This window comes from Falco naumanni, chromosome 6 (assembly GCF_017639655.2).
Source record: "Falco naumanni isolate bFalNau1 chromosome 6, bFalNau1.pat, whole genome shotgun sequence".
Taxonomy (NCBI): Eukaryota; Metazoa; Chordata; class Aves; order Falconiformes; family Falconidae; genus Falco; species Falco naumanni.
In genome coordinates this window covers 19,054,399-19,071,744 of record NC_054059.1, presented here as the reverse complement: position 1 = coordinate 19,071,744, position 17,346 = coordinate 19,054,399, and the positions used below count along the sequence as shown (strand labels likewise).

Below are 17,346 nucleotides of genomic sequence, written 5' to 3'. Positions count from 1 at the left end.
CATACAAGCACAGAAGGCACAGCGGCACAGCAGCCTGCAGAGCTTTTCCCTGGATACTCCTGTTACACAGTTTGAATTTTTTGAGATACCTTTCTGTTGTGCAGATTTTGCTTTTCCAAAAGCAGGATGAGAAATAACATCTTGTCCTAGCGCTGGGTTTGGTTTCAGTTTTATCAACTCACGGCAAGGCCAAACACACCACATTGCTGGAAGCCAAAGCCACAGCCAGAGGGACCGAAAGGAGCTGCAGGTCTGCCCTGTCCCCTCCTCGCCATCCTACAGCTTCAAACCCCTGTGGCCTGAGTGGGAATGGGCAGATACCAATGACACCATGTGTGCTGGGATGACTGGGAAGCGGAAAGTAGAATGAGTTTCCAGGAACATGTGGTCACTCCCTTCTGGAGCTCTGCTTTTCACATGCACCTCTGGAAATGGTCCCATCCCTCAGCCAGCAGGACCTGTGGCAGTCAGGCTGTGCCGTAAGTAAAGCAGAAAAGACAAAAATCTGAAGTATCTTTTGTGGCATTCTCTGAGGAGGCCCAGGCAGTTTTTTTAAAACAGTGAGTGAAGTTTGTTGTCCAGAGTTGATGATTTTAAAAGCAAGGCCAAACTGCATTTGAAAGGGGAATTCTCTTCACCTCCCAAGGCTGTTCAGGAGGTGTCATGTCCAGAAGCACCTGGACATTACCCGTTTTAGTTCAGACAGTGGCAGTTTTGCTCTCAGCCGGGCAATCGTGCAGCTGAACTGAATGTCTGAAAGGGACAGGCTGGCCTATTGTCCAGCCTGTGCTGTGCCACCCCCTTTAAAAACACACGCCAGCCCTGCCCGGCTCGCAGGACATTTACACAGCACGTCTGTCCGGAGGGCTCCTGGCAGGGGTGTCCCCGGGAGCCCCACCACCAGCCTTAGCGTCCCTCTGCCCTCTCCCCGGGGGAAAGCAGCAGAGAAGGGCTGCAAAGTCACCGTAGCTGCTCCACCAAGCAACCCCACTGGTGCACCAGGACATGCAGAGGTTTGCACCAGTTGCACCGGCTGGGGCTAAGCCCAGGAGTGGAAACTTCGGCCAAAATCCACAGAGGATTTGGAATCAAAGTACTGCTGCGGCTCTGGCTCCTTTTTCTCTTTATTCCCCAGAGAACAATTATTTCTTTCTCCAGCTCACCGCGTTGCCTCTTAACTTAGGAGGCCACCTAGGGCTGGCCCTGGGCTTAGCAGAGAGCTTTTCCAAACCCCACGTCTGCCTGCGACATGAGCACGCTCCGGCGAGGACCCCTGGCTGGTTTTCCACCCTCCCTGCCAGGGTTATTTCACTTTGCCGGCGATGTTTGTGCTGTCAAAGCTCAGGGGTCACAATGGAGTTTATATTCCATTGCTCTGGTTCACCCTGCCGGGGTGAGAAATTACAGGCAGAAGTGGTTTGTGCTCGGTGGTCCGGTTTGTGTCTGAGACGGAGCACGACACCGGCACATCTCCCGCTCACTGGTACCAGGGGAGCTCTGGAGAGCCGGCTGCCAGCCGGGCCCCTCTCCGTAAGGTCCCTGGCAATCCTCTGCCCTATTGCCATTTAAAATCAGAGGCGCTGTAGCTGATGCCAGAGGGATGAGTAATGGACAGGAACGCTGCAGTGTGGGATGAAGGGTATGAAATGTGGGTGATGCCGAGCCTTCGGTGGAGAGGGTTTTTTTCTGGAAGGCTTTTCTGTTTTTCGTTAGGCAGCTGTGTGACGGTCTCTGGGCAAGGAGTCCCAGTGCCTTACACTGCCAAGAAAAATACTGCAAGTTCTTGGCCTCTGAATGCCCATGTTGTGGGTAAACTGGCAGGGATTAGGTGTCCAGCACTGCATGTGCATGCACGGATGGGAACGGATGGGAAGGCATATAGTCCAACCTAGTAAATGATTGAAGGGAAAGAATAAACCTAACTGAAAAATGCTGGAGAGCTTGAGGACATCTTGGCATAGCTGCTTCCTCAGCCCAAATCAGAGTGGGGAGAAAGCAGGCTGTTTCAGAGGCTCAACAGTAACAGGCTTTACTCCTTCATGCTTTCTTCCCTGCCACCCCCAGCCTCTTCTCAGCATGACCTGCCAGAGCAACACGCACAAAGTGACTCCTCGCTTCCACACAGACTGGCTACAGTCAAGATAACAAGGCACTCTTTAAGATGCTTTCATCAAAATCTGTTCTGTCATCCTCATAAAAAACTGCTTTCTTTTGATCTCATTGCATTTAATAGGAGCTTGGACTTTCTCCAGAGTAAGAACAGTTGTTGTTACACAACTTTTTCGATATTTTATAAACTAGCATTTTTCTAGTCAGAACACAAACTCTTGGAAGTCAATGATGAGGAGCCATCATGCACCAACACTTTCATTTATGATTTTTATAGCACGTGTCTTTGGGTAATACCCTCACTTTGCTTCACTGGGCTCATTTTTACCTTCTTGCTGCCAGCGTAACAGCTTTCTCTTTAGGTCATGTAACGGGGAGTTTTTGGAATATCTTTGTGACATGTAACTGAAGTCAAGGGCTAAATTAACAGACTGTTAGACTGTTTTCTAAGTCAGACTTAGAAAAGAATTTATAGCCCTTTATTGCTTAATATAAGCCATAGAATTTCATCCAGTGGTTTGATTTGTAACCAGCATTTGTGGACAGTTACACTCATCTTCTGGAAGGACACTGCATTGTTTGAAGGGAGACAAGATGCTGTGGCTTCCACCTCTAAGCGTTAGCCGTGGGGATGGCGGGGTGAGCAGTGCAGGCAGCAGGAATCCCTGCCAGCTATGAGGCACTCGGTGGGGCTGCTGCCAACGCTTGTAACCTGCCATCAAGACCATGTTATTTCTGTTCAGGATGGTGGTGTCTCAGCAAGGAGGAACCAGAAACACCAAAAGTGCTGCCTGCACTGTGCAGGGTTCACCTTAAGGGAAACTCACCTTACAGCCTTTACGCTCCCCTAGCTGATTTGGGAGGGTGTAAATAAAATAAATCAGGGACATTTTCAGGAAACAATGTCCATTATAGTTTGCCAATACAGTTGGAATAAATATTGCATCTGTCAACTTTGATAAAGTCCTACAAGGAACAAGGTGGGCTTCTGTCTGGAAATGTGCTCCCTGCCTGAGCAGGGCTATTGGCTGCACTGCAGCTGCCTATATATAATTTGGGTTGCAGGCAAAGCGGTGGGAGACCAGCATGTCTTGGACCTACAGCTAAGCAAGCTGTAGAAACTTGCTTTTATTTCTACCATTGCTCTGCAGAGTGAATCCTCCTGCCTGAGAGGGAATGGACAGAGCGCCACAAAGCCTGCAAAGCATTCCCGACTTGATCTTTCTAGGACAATCTTTTAATGAGACTCTCCTTTGTAGGAGAATCTTATTCCAGGGAACAGGCAAAGTTTTGGTTGTGGGGGGACTAAAGAGGTGGCTTCTGTGAGAAGATGCCAGAAGCTTCCCCTGTGTCTGACAGAGCCAATGCCAGCCAGCTCCAAGGTGGACCTGGTGCTGGCCAAGGCTGAGCCCATCAGTGACCATGGTAGCATCTCTGGGATATTTAAGAAGTGGGGAAAAAAAATCCTGTGCAGCAGCAATTGCAGCTGGAGAAAAGACTGAAAATAAGTGAGAGGAGCAGCCCTGCAGCCCCCCAGGTCGGTGCAGAAGGAGGGGCAGGAGGGGCTGCAGGTGCCGGAGCAGAGATTCCCCTGCAGCCCACGGTGGACACCACGGTGAGGCAGGCCGTGCCCTGCAGCCATGGAGGTTGAGGCTGGAGCAGGTGGATGCCTGTGACCCGTGGGAAGCTCGTGCCAGAGCAGGCTCCTGGTGGGACCTGTGACCCCATGGAGAGAGGAGCCCAGGCTGGAGCAGGTTTGCTGGCAGCACTTGTGACCCCGTGGGGACCCACACTGGAGCAGCCTGTGCCTGAAGGGCTGCAGCCCACGGGAAGGGCTCACACTGGAGAAGTTCACGGGGGACAGTCTCCCGTGGGACTGACCCCATGCTGGAGCAGGGGAGGAGTGTGAGGAGCCTCCCCTGAGGAGGAAGGAGCAGCAGAGACAGCGTGTGATGGACTGACCACAGCCCCATTGCCTGTCCCCTGCACTGCTGGAGGGGAGGAGGGAGAGAAGATGGGGAGTGAAGTCGAGCCCAGGAAGAAGGGAGGAGAAGGGGGAAAGTGTTTTAAGATTTAGGATTTATTTCTCATTATCCTACTCTGATTTGATTAGCAATAAATTAAACTAATTTCCCCAAGCTGTGTCTGTTTTGGCCATGACGGCTGATTGCTGAGTGATCTCCCTGCCCTTACCTCCACCCACCAGCCGTTCATTGTGTTCTCTCTCCCCTGCCCAGCTGAGGAGGGGGAGTGGTAGAGCAGCTTTGGGGGGCACCTGGCATCCAGCCAGGGCCATCCCACCACAAAGAGTTATTATATATGCTGTCCCACTGTTAATGCTAGCTTCAAGTGTCTTGTTTACCAGGCTCTGCAGAGTGCTGCCAGCTACAAGGCCATGGGGTGGTGTGGCTTCCTAGTACCCACAGGAGCTTATCTGAGCTCTGCTGGCATACCTGCTGTTGTTCTCCTCAAGCTCAGAAGGACTCCAGGGATAAACCTGAAATATAGTTGCCACCTTAAAGAAACCATGAAATTGCCCTTGAGAGAAGGGGAGGTAAGTTCACTGAGCAATATATGTAGCAGAAAAGGCGGCAGGTCCAGGAGCAGAAGCTTGGTACACTGCAGCTTGCTTTTAATACAAACTTCGTAATTCTCATTGAACTTGAAGACTCTGGGGAAAAGCACAGTAGAGCATAGTTTTGGGGGGTTTAACACCAGTGGCAGGGAGACGTACGAGCTCTGCTGCTGCCATCTCCAGGGCTTTGCTCAGAGGCCACAACCAAGGGCAAGCACCCGCACACCAAAGCCCAGGGGAGATCTTGATACTGGCCTGCAGCAGTCAGTGAAAGTAACGCTCTGGCAATCACAAGGATTTGAAATTCAGTGAACTGTTTTACCCGGTACACACGGAATTGTTGTGGCCTTCAAAAGAAAATACGGTTAACACTTTAAATTGTTCCTAAATGAACTGATGGAAAAAAGCAATGGAAATCCCTGTTACAGTTATATCTGCGTATGGGGTGCACTGCATAAAGGCGAGGGGGAACAGGCTGTATCAAACCCAGAGAAATTCTGAGGCTGGATGCTTTTATTGGGGACTACTGACCTAAATTTGCCATCTGCAGCTCTTGGAGCTCTAGCTCTGTCTAGGCTTTAAGCAGCCATGGCCCTCCTCCGAAGCTGGTCCCATCCAGCACCAAATCCTTGTACCACTTTTGCCAGCGTCAGCCCATGGTCCCAGCATGTTTCTGGATATATGCGATTTTCAGAAGGGTTTGCAGAGGGATTTTCCACTTTGGTACTGCATAACCTAAACCACACCACTTTATTTGCCTTTGCTTCATTGTTCCTTCCTACTTGATTTCTTCTGTAGAATTCAGAAAGCACTTTGCTATCTCATAATGCTGTGGGGTGTTTTCCTTATTTTGCGTCAGTACAGTATTTTGATTATATGATGTTTTACATAAGAAAAGGTCAAATGCCACTTTCCCCTCACCCGAAGAGGTGTCCCACAGCAGGCGGCCGTCTGGGGCAATACACTAATCAATTCTTACCTTGTGGCTCATAGAGAAGACACCAAGCACATATAGTCAGAGGGGGGAAAACCTACTATCCCATCTTCCTGCTTACAGTGACGGCTGTGGCTGTGCGGGCTGCAGGACAGGTGAGGGACCCATTTGCAGAGGACTGCTGCTGGCTGGGACGGCCTCCCCTTTCCTTGCAGCAGCCTGCGCGGTGCTGTGCTTTGCATTTGCGGCTAATGGTGTCGGTAACCCGCCGGGGCTGGGGCTGTTGCTGAGCAGTGCTTGCACAGCGTCAAGGCCACCGTTGTTTCCCACTCTGTCCCACAGTGAGTAGGCTGGGGGTGGGCAAGAGGCTGGGAGGAGACACAGCTGGGACAGCTGACCCAAGGGATGGCCCATACTACACAGCATCGTGCTGCGCTGCAGAAGTGAGGAAGCAGCAGAAGGTGGGGGGGTTGTCTTCTAGGGCGGCTGTTGCTCAGAAATGGGCTGGGCATTGGGGAGCTTGGGGGTAGCGAGCGGTTGCCTTTGCATCACTTGTTCTTTTCCTCTTTCCTTTATTAAACTGTCCTTATCCCAACCCACAAATTTTCTTGCTTTTGCTCTTCCTGCCCTCCCCTGTCCCACTGGGAGGGAGCAAATGAGTGCTGCCAGCTGGGGTCAACCCACCACACAGAGAAAGGGAGGAATCAAACCTGGTTTATTAATCCTTTCACATCTTTTCTTGGAAGCATTTGAAATGGGGCCCTCGACTCCTTTCAGTGTTAGTGGTTCAGTTACAGGTAAGAGACATTGCAGACCAGCTCTCCTTAAACTAGACCTCATTCCTGTAAAACACCCCTGATTGCGTGCACTCCGTTGCCCTTCAGTTACAGGGTGCAATGAAGAAGTTACAGCAAGACTGGTAACGCTGTGCAGATTGTGGTGTAGCTCACACGACGAGAATCACAAAAACCTGCTACCCTGCCAGCTGCTCACCTCGGGAGCTGCACTGCCCCCCCCTCCTCTGCCGGGGTACAAGTATGCTCATTGCGAAGACCTCTATTTACAAGTGTTGTTTCTGTTTCTCCCCAAGGTGGCTTCAAGAAAATTCCGGTGAAGCATCATATCTTTCAGACCTTGAGAGCGCCAGGGTTTCTGCTATAATGCTCAATTTGCACATTCTTGCTTCTATTCTCTTGTAAATCACTGGTTCTTGCACAGCTTAGCATCAGTCAACAGACATCTTCTGATACCCACTGCAGCAAGGGTCACTATTCTGTCCCCTCATCTGCTCTCCCGGAGTAGAGCACACCCTTACTAGCCTATTTTTGAATGCATATATGTTGCTACTTATCCTTTACAGGCAGTTGGAAGGGCCTGTCTCTTGTGAAGGGACTGCAGTGATGCTTTCCTGCTGAAACCCAGCTCACACCATCCATCCAGCTGCTGAAATAACCTCAGCTATCACCACTCCTGTGACCCGCTTCCCATGTAGCAGGTGTCTCTCAAATTTGCTGCAAAACACTATTATCACCACACCAAATGCAACCCACTTAAAAATATTACACAAAATGACTGCAAACAAATGACAAGGCAATTTTTCAAGAAAGCTCAGTGCAGCTTTTACAAGCTGCGTGCTGCTTGTTTCACAGAGGTGAAACACAGACGTTTTTGCAGGACCAAAGTGCTGTACGGTGCTCTTGATGCACCGCTCCCAGAAAGGTAAAGTGCTTGCAGAGCTCTGCATGCACACACAAGGAGCCACCTTTTGAAGATTTGGGCCATGGTAAAAACACAGCTGAAATAATCCAGAAATAAAGACACTTGTGCTCAAGTAGTTGGACTCTCAAGAGAAAACTAGGCACCAGAGTATTGTTTAGAGCATCAAGACCTCTAAAATTCACAACAGGATCTTCTAGCTGAAAACTGAGTGGAAGAGGCATGATGTGAATTACTGGGGTTGAACTCAGGCCAACACATTAGCAACCGTGGGATGCGCCATGACTGACACATTGCCACTAAGGTCTTTGGGCACGGCAGCAATTGCATTTCACCTCAGGTACTTGGTGCTTCTTCCCCTCCCTTTGCTCAAGTGGCTGTTGGAAAGGCTCTGTGAAAGCACTTCATGACTACAGGACCAAAAATCTTGAATTCGTAGTCCAAGGGAGTTTCTCAGCTCTCTGAAAAAGGTCAGTGCCTCAGCTTGGCCTAGGGCCGGCTTCTCTAAGGCCCACAACCACCTCTAAGGCATATTCAAAACTAGCAGCAAAGCTCACCCCTCCACGCAGCCACTCTGGTTTGCCCTGTGAGAGCCTTCACCGTGCCCCACAACCGTGAATAGGCTGGAGCACACACCTTAACTCTGCATCTACGAACGCAAGCTGCTTGGATACTGCAGCCATGGAGACCTCAACCAACCAGCAGCAGCTCGCTCTGACCTTGCTCATCCCTTCTGAAAATAAGCACACAAGAACTCACGAAGGAGTTCCAGCCACAGCTTGTAGGCTCTCACTTGCAGGACAGTAGCCACCTACCAGGTCAGATGGCTGATTTAATGTCAACTGAAAGGGAAAAAGGACATGTGTTGATGCAGTCCCAGCAGGAAAGCATTCTGACTTTCTTTAGGGGTCTTCAAAGCGGAGCACCTGATGCTGTGCAATCAGACAGATGCTACCGTGAGACTAGCGAGAGTGTCTGTTGCAGGGGTGGTAGGCTATCTGCAATTAGTCCCGAGTAGTTTCACTGCGAACAAAGTGAGTCTGGACAAACTGTACTTGCCAGGTATACAACTTTTTTGAATCTGAAAACACGGGTTCAAGTCATGCAAGTGACCAACACATACTGCAAATTTTATTTTTATTTCCTTCTTACAGAAACTAAATTAGCATATGCCTACATCTTGATTAAAACAAATTTACCACTGCAGGAAAAAAAAACACATTCTTTTCATTCTCTAAAGCACACCCATGAACACAGAACAAAGTCTAACGTCAGTACATAAAAGCTTCTTAGTGCACCTCTTCATTGCAGTTTCTCCATTAGTTCTTTTAAAAAAATCATTACACCTTAGGTATTTATATATGCTTGCATTAAGCTTTGCATAATCTACCCATAATGCAATTCACTTCTAGAAGTCAGTTAAGAAGCTAAATCAAAAAAGGCCCCTTAAGTTTACTTTATTTACAGTTGCAATGGCTAAATTTTAAATACTTTACAGTCACTCCCAGCACTGGCTCCCAATTCATAGGATTAGTGCATTCCATGGTTTCTTTGAAACTATTTTCTAGAGGGGATTAAGTTGTCCATACCTACAGCTTTGTAGGTACTTCAGCTATCTACATAAAGTACCTTTTAGGAAACATGCTGACAAAAATATTTATAATAATGAATGACAAATGAGAAACTCAACTTTTAGGAAGAATGGACAGGTGTTTGGTTTTGCACTGCAGCTGTCAACTGTGCTAACAGCAGCAATGTGGGAGAAAGAGCAAGTTAAGGAGTGCCGAAGTCTACGAAGAAACCAGAGACACCCGCTGTGGAGACAGCTCTGTGCTCAGCTCTTGTTTCCTTCACTCTTTCACTGCGTTTCCCCCATTACTGCTTTTTTGTTAAATCATTCTGAACTACAAGAGCACAGAAATTTACTTCAGAAAGGAAAAAAAAATGATGCATTTGCAGACAGGCAGACATGCGTTATCTAAACAAAGGCAGATCTGTTCCTCTGAGTTTTAGCTCATGAGTGGATGCAGGTCTGGTGGCAACTGAGAAACTACTGTAAAGATTAACAGATAGGAGGCACATGCATTTATCTGTTCTTACATACTTTCAAAACCCAAATGGAATATGTATCTGTGATTCAGGTAGGTCCAGAAGATTAATTTTTTTTTTTCTTACACAATAAGGTAGATTACCTAGCACATTCCAGGTTAAAAAAATTACAGTAAACATTCAGTAACTGGAATGCATATAATATACAAGTACCATTACATTTACAAAGCTGTTCAGGACGATTTTTCTTTCTAGAATAAGCATAAAAAAGTTACAAGCTAATTCACAATAACTTTAGATACAATGTTATTAAAATACATTGATGTTAATCATAAAAATATTTTACTATTTACATGTACATTGTATAAACCTTAACAATAAGAATATGTCTATTGTAGGATGCCTTTAATGCATATTTAGGCAGATTGGCCCATTTTATAGTGCAGTATCCCTGTTTTGGTCTTTACACCATGAAACTGTACCAGATTCACAGTATCTTTGCTAGTGCTTTGCTAAAAGGCTTAAACTTTCTATTATTTAAGAAAAATTCATTCATTACAAAGAGCCAGTTTTGTTTCCACTTTGTTTCTTATTAAATCCTACCCCCAACAGTTCAGGACACTCTGCCTGGCCTTGTGCGATTTGGTTGCATTTCCAAATAAGGCTATAATTCATTTCATCAGTTATCACGCTATCTTGCTTGTAGTCTGGATGCTGTGCAATAAATTCCCTCATCCATCGAGCAACTGTCATTAATTCTCCTGTAGGCAAGGGGAAGTCAAATTTCAGTTTATACATCTAATTTAGTAGTACAACACCTGAAGTTCTATGCATTATATACACAATTAATGAATAGTTCATGCTTTCATGAGAAACACATTCCTATGCTTTTGTTTGGTTGGTTTTTTTGTTGTTGGTTTTGTTGTTTTTGTTTTTGTTTCTTTTTTTAATATGGTTAAACCGCAGGCATAATTAAGCTGATATATCACTGATAGTCTAAAACCTACTCATCTGTTGTGATCTTCAACCTTTCAGATTGTAATGAGACAGCAGCTACTGGAACAGTGTTACCAACGGCTTGTATATCAAGAGGTCTTAAACATGTCATTTAATAGAAAATCTGGCTGAGACTAACCAATAGACACCTCTACAACAACTACATATACATATAAATTCTGTAGTCGATTCATCCAACTCAGTTCCTAGCTTTGCTCTGTCTACCTTGACTTACTATTCTTTTGCCCTCTGACAAACTCCCCTAGCAAAAAATAGGCAGGTTGACAATAATACCAACTCCTGGTTTGTGCACAATGCCTCTGCTTCACTATGCAGTCCACAGTGCAGCCAGCAGGTGCCTAAGGGTCCCCAAAACTTCTATACAGGGTCATCAAATAGCACACACCACTTGCAGGAGAGCTGCATCCCTATGAAGCAGTAGCTGGAGGCCAGCTAGACACCAGTGTTTAGGCTACTGAATCTTCCTCCTGAACGTAGCAGATGCAAGCAAACCTTAACTAGTACTGTCGGAATTACCTTACACTTGTAAGACATTAAGGTAGGCTGATGGGATACCTGAAGAGCCTACAAAACCTTCATTGCTAGCTACTGGAACCTCAGCTTTCTTGAAAGAGTCAAGGGCTTCCACTACAGAAATCTTCGTTTTAAGAATATTATAAAAAGTAAGAGGAATCAAGTTAGACAAAGCAAAGAGGAACACACAAACCAAAAGTAAAAAGCATCAAAGACTGTTTAAAGATATCTTATCTGTGGTTTTGAACAGAGGTGCAGGAACACAAATCAGAAAAATTACAAGTAGTACAGGAAAGAAAAGCAGAATAAAAAAGGTTATTAGAAATAAAAATGTCTCTCAAAAACCGTAAGTCATGTTTTAAAGAAATGAGGCCAGTTTACCCTTCTACATATAAAAAGGGCAGAAAAACAATACCAAAGAACTCACAAAAACAAAAAGCAGGGGGCCTGCAAGAAAATCGTTGGGGCTGGTTGATGAGCAGAGCATAAAAACACATTTTTGGACTAAAAGCTGCTGCAGGTAGTCAGTGCAGGAGAGCAGGCTCACTTACACCAACACAGAGACCTAGTGGTCAGGCAGCCTAGTCACTCCCCATCCTTCCTAACTGTGAAAATCTCAAGTCTGCAGCACCTTTGTCATGAACGTAGCATGCAGCTCTCAAAGAACATATTGGGGACAAGGCAAAGACAAGACTGGCAAAGGGTGTGAAACAACTTCCAAGCAAGGAGAGACATGACAAAGGGAATCGTAAGTTCAGAAGCAAATGTACTTGAGAAGTTTACAAAATTATGAGTGTTGATAAGAAGTGAGTAGAGAAATATTATCTTACAATGTGGGAACTAGAAGGTATATCATGAAGTAAATGGGAAGAGCGTTTAAACATGCAGAAGTACAGAAGTTACATTTTTCAAAAAGCATATAATAAAACTGTGGCATTTCTTATTGTATGACTTTATGGGGACCAAAATGATAACTGCTTCAAGAAGGGTAAGGCACTGATCACGGAAATCATGTTTGTGAACAGTCTCCAAGCACCACGATTACTGCCCTACCCTTGACCATGAAAGCACCTACACTGCAGACAGCTAGGAACTGGGAGAGCACGCCAGGACAAGGATCACTCGATGCTATCTTAATACTGTGTTCATTAACACCTGGTGGTGGTCAGCAGCTGCTGCCTGCCTAGCAGATCTGTCTGTAGCCTCCCTGAGCGGTGGCAGTCACACACCAGCTAGACACAGACTAGGAGGACCATACCTAGCCATGCGGCAAGAGAAGATGGGACTGAAGCAGAGATTAACTGTGTCAGGGCAAAGTTAAAGCATCACAGCTGAAGTGCCAGTGTCTAACTCTGAGTGCTCCGTTTTCACCATTTGAGGAGAGAAATCTAAAAAAAAAAAAGGGCCACTCTTTGTGGACATGTCTCATGCTAGACAGGCTGCAGGCTCATGGACATTTAAGATTGAGAGTAAACTGGAATAACCCAAAGCTTGCTATTGAGAAACATCATGGCATAATACTACAACACCTAATGCATTTTATTCTGTGAATTCTTAAGTTCTTAAGAAGCAGCATTTAAAAATTATTTCAGGTCAGCAGAGTTAAGATCTATACTCTAGACTCCATGTACCTCACCCTCACACCTTTTAGGTCTGTGTAAATACACGAGCTGACTTTTGCAATGCCTGCAACTTTACACCAGGTAGCAAAGTTGTTCTTTGGAAGGGGAACACCTGCATGGAATCAAGCCCAAGTCATCAGCTCTTGCGGGAAAAAAAAAATAAAAAAAAAATCTCTGGAAGACTCAGGCATTCCTTGTTTTTTCAACAGCATTTTTCTGAAGGGAAAAAATCAGTAACAAACAACGGAATATTTTGAAAGCATTGTTATTTTGAAGGTCTATGTGCCTCAGATGTTTTCTTCCTGCCAGTTTCTCTTCTCTCAGTGAAGCCAAGCTTCAAAACCCCATCTATGTTACCTGAAGGACAAAAGCCTCCTATAAACAAGCAGCCTTAGGAAAGAACATTTACAGTGAAAGTTGTAATTAATTCAAATTTGTTACCATTCTGAAGTACTGCTAAAGTACTGAATTACCAGGTGAGAGAAAGTCCTCTTTTCCACCTCAGGTTTATAAAGGTCTTTACCTAGGAGGCTCTCCAGCAATTTTTAAGAATTAAAAAGGAATGCAACACTTCAGCTTAAAATTTTGTGTGTGTGTGCGTAAAACTGCTACTGTGCTACATGCCCAGTTCTGAATTAACGTTTAGCCTACATCTTTTACTCATTACACTGCTGCATTTTGAAAAGCAGAATAAAGTTTCATTACGCTGCTTGTCTTTGAAAACACTGCAACATGGGGAACACAGGGGAAGAGCTTCGTCTGCTCTGCCTTGAAGGAGTTTTGCTACTTACAGGAAGGATTTATTGGGGAGCTTATCAAGAGGTATGTAGAGGTCCCATGCTCTACATACCAGAATTTAGACTTATGAATGCTTTGGAGCAGCACACTTTGGAGTCACACTAGTAACAACAGGCGATCGGACCCAGCCTCACATACTCTTACAACACCCAAGCGTCAGGCAAAGGGGATTAGTATATGTGCAAACTAGTAAGAAGTGGACAATACACTGGCAAAAGCAGCAGAAAGTGCGTATGAAAAGAGACATCTTGAATTCGAGATACAATTACAGCTTAGAGGACAGTGTAATGCTATCAATTATTCCTAATTTAAGTTCTAACGTGGATCACAAAACATTTAGAATCAGAACTAGCCAGGACCAGATTTAAGCCAGAGAACACACTCCAGTCCTTTGCTCCAATAATTCAACACTTAACCAGCCAACCACAGCTTCCACTAGTTTTACCCAACTGAAAACTAGAGAACAGCCCAATTACTGTTTAAGTAGAAAAATGCCAAGAAAATCAATCTCCAAAAGTGTCAAACATACCAGATGCTCTCTTTTTTATAAGCTTCAGGTAGTTTAGGATGGTGCACCTTGTGTCTACATCCACTTCCATGTTTTCAAGATAGGAATTCAAAATTGGGATCAAACCAGGAAAGACTCCTTCCTGTGTAAGAGAACAGAGTCAGCACAAAACATGCTTGATCTGGTTTCTTGGAGGGTGGAATAGAGGGGAAAGTTGTATGTTCCAGGTAGAAGAGGCTATGACCTTCCCATTGATAATTGTATCAATGCTCATTAAGGTGTACTCTTCTGTGCCTGTCCCATTTTGTGCAGAGCCGCATCCATCCACAACAGCATTTCCACCTTCATGGGTAACAAAGGGAAAGAAAGAAACAGTTAGAAGGCAAGAGATGCCCTGAACATCCACAACAGCGTAAATCAGTTTGCTTGTTGTGATACCTTTGCAAATATCTTTTCTGAAGTAAAACATTCCCTGCCGGACAGCATCTCTTTTCTGGGCCATCTTCATGTTTTCATCCACCTGGCAAAAGAAGTATTTCAGAGATTTGTGACATTTTAGAAAATCAGGATTCTCCCATATCCTCACATTTTGGTCTCATTAACTGAAACATCTACTGTGTTACTTCTTTTTTCATCACAACAGGCCAAGTTTTATTACATTCTTCATGGGTCCTGGGCAAAACCACAAAGAGGTGACATTCTATGAAACTAGGTCTCCAGCAGAAAAAGTAGTAGTATTATGTTAGAACATGCTGCACTAAACTTTTAAGTTTGGATGAAAACACAGAAACAGCTACGATTAACAGGTTGCAGGCCATCTGGCAGACTTCTTTGTCTATTTATATGCAATTTAAGTAAGTACAGACGAAGAAAATTGCCATTTCCCTAGCCATAGCTTGCTTCTTTTATTAAGACAATGACTGAAGTCTTTTAAGTTATCATTGTATTAAACAAAATTTCAGAAACAGAACTCCAGTAACTTGGTATTGGACTTGTATCTATTCCCTACTCAAACATCCATTAGACAGCTAGACTTAAGACTGCTAATAAAGAAGTTCTAAATAGCAGGCTTCTCTAAAAGTCTACAAAGTACTGCTTATATTATATGCTGTGCAAGTGACATAAGCATTGCTCTGTCTTTTTGGACAGAAGATTTTGTCCAAGTGTTTTGGTTGGTATGTTCTCACGGAACTAAAATCACACAGCTTTCAGACATTAGCTTTACCGTATTGTCTTGAGAACAAGGGATAGGATTTGCTGAATACTTTGTTTGACCTTTAATTACAGGCAATGCAAAATCTTCACTTCTTGTTTTGAAGAGCGTTTTCATTTATTGTACATTACAAAACCTATTTACACAACAGGCTGTTTTGAAAGTTTGACAGAACTCCAGTCCTAACAGATGGGAGCACAACTGCACTCAATCAGACCACAAAGATTACCATCAGATTAGCCCCATAAACCTGTATTATTTTACTTGAAAGAGGCAGGCTTACCAATGGTTGTGCAGTTCTGTGCTGCGTTACCTGCCAAACTGCTTGGCAAGCTCAAGCAGTTTTATGGCCCCCAACTCTATTCAGGTTCTTTCAGCACCTGGTCTCTTTTTCAGTCTTAACTGGTATTCTTCACTAAAAATGTTGTGCTTTTGAGATTAAAAATCTTATTCCACATAACAGATACATTCCAAGTAATAATGTAATTATGCACTGTAGGTGCTAAAGTGCTGCATTATTTATGAAGCCTGAACACCCTGACACCAGGAAGAGACTTTCTCCTTTTAGAAATCATACCAACTGTACAGTACGATTACTGTTGATTTACAACTTCAGTATTTTTCTCCATTTTAATTAAAAACACTAAGAAAAGCCACAGGATATTACAGCTATGCTGTAGCCAGTGCTTGGCAGTATTTTCTATTATACAGTCTGTCAAAAGCCTCCTGCACTGCAAGACCTTTTTTAAAGTTACCTATAATGTTGCAAGGACTATCCCTTTAAGAAAACATTTTCTGATCACATACCTCAGAAAGACAACATGTAAGGACAGTTTCACACCAAAGAGTTCAACAATTGTGAGAACAAGATTAAGGAAAAAGCATATTTTGTATGGCTGCTCTGTCTAAAAACAAGTCATACGTATGAGACCTGAATCAGCATATTTGTTCTCACTCAAATACTGTGCAACACTAAGCATGCTGAGCTCCTCCTTTCCCTCTCCACCAGACACAAACAAAACAGTGAATAAGAACACAAGACACATGCATCAGCCACATTAAAATAAGTACCTAATACGTTTATTTTGACCTCCACAGGTTAAGCTCCTTCCACATGTAAAATGGTGGAAAAACGCCCTTTCCCAGCCTAAGAACGTTGTGACGATGGTATTTCTAAACATTTCTACAATGGTCAGACACTGTTACGTACCCCAGAAATTCCCACACTATTTGTCTCTAACCTTAATTCCATGATGCAAGTATGCTGCATTTGGCTCCAATAAATCTGATCTTTCACACTTACCTTGGACAAAGGAATGAGAAAATCCAGTTTATACGACAGAATCACTCTGGTTAGCAATACCACGAACACAACATATGCAGAGTTTTCAAAGTCTGTTAACTGGACCTAGACACAAAAGGATTAGAGGTTAAATTACTTTAGTGGGAACACACTCATGAAGTGGGTAAGTATCTGGGAGAGTTTAAGACAATTTGACTGGAACGTTCTTGTTGGTACCTGCATTCACACACACTCTACTAGCAGAGACGGTGATGCATAAGCAGGAATCATCAGCAGTGACTTCAAATGCACAATGCACGCACACACTTCAAGCTCAACCCTTTAATCCAAAGCCAAAACACACTTGAGTTTTAAAAAACTATCTAATAACCTGTACCTTCAGGCTCCCTGTGTAATTACAAATGTACAATAGCTTTTAAATTTCCACTTTAAAAGGATTAAATTCAGAGAGCTCAGAAATAGACAGCTATAAAATAAAAGCACTTGTGAAAAACAAAACAATGACAGTGGAATTGTTCAGTGCCAGGAAACGTACTGGAGAAATACAGCACCTAGAAGCCAAATGGGCCTTTGTTTACTGTTGCTTTAATACAAGCCCAACTCCTTTCCCCATCACCCCAAATCCATTAGCACGCTCTGCTATGCTGCAGTGCATTCTCCTGTCAGTTACATTCCCACAGTCTATGTCTGTTTAAACACTGCTGTCCACTTTGCTTGCATCTAGCAATTCAGAGGGGAGAAAACACAGCGTCAGTAACAGAGGTTTGATACTGCACAGCAGAATCCCTGGTACTTTTCCACTTAAAAGGGAATGAGATTTTGTGCATACTGATGCTCTCCTTACCTCCATCGGTCTGAATTCCACTCTCCATCCAATATCTGAATTTGGAGGAGGCGGCTTAAACCTCATTGTCTGCCAGTTTGTAGACTGAATATTCTGCAAAGCACATGAAATAATCTGTCACAATCAAGACATGCATAATTCTATA

At 44.3% G+C, this 17,346-nt stretch overlaps 1 protein-coding gene across 2 annotated transcripts in view; it reads right to left on the bottom strand.

Annotated features, from left to right (window-relative positions):
• Positions 1 to 8,454: 8,454 nt before the first annotated feature.
• The window catches only part of GCLC (glutamate-cysteine ligase catalytic subunit), a 36,118-nt gene continuing 27,226 nt past the window's right edge, over positions 8,455 to 17,346 (bottom strand). For both annotated transcript variants that reach the window (XM_040597779.1, XM_040597778.1), the window contains 6 exons: positions 17,202 to 17,294; positions 16,358 to 16,462; positions 14,280 to 14,361; positions 14,086 to 14,183; positions 13,863 to 13,983; positions 8,455 to 10,144 (listed from right to left, as the gene is read on the bottom strand). In XM_040597779.1, coding sequence (XP_040453713.1) covers positions 9,939 to 10,144; positions 13,863 to 13,983; positions 14,086 to 14,183; positions 14,280 to 14,361; positions 16,358 to 16,462; positions 17,202 to 17,294 — 705 coding nt within the window. In that variant the 3' untranslated portion in view covers positions 8,455 to 9,938. The remainder of the gene's footprint in view (positions 10,145 to 13,862; positions 13,984 to 14,085; positions 14,184 to 14,279; positions 14,362 to 16,357; positions 16,463 to 17,201; positions 17,295 to 17,346) is intronic.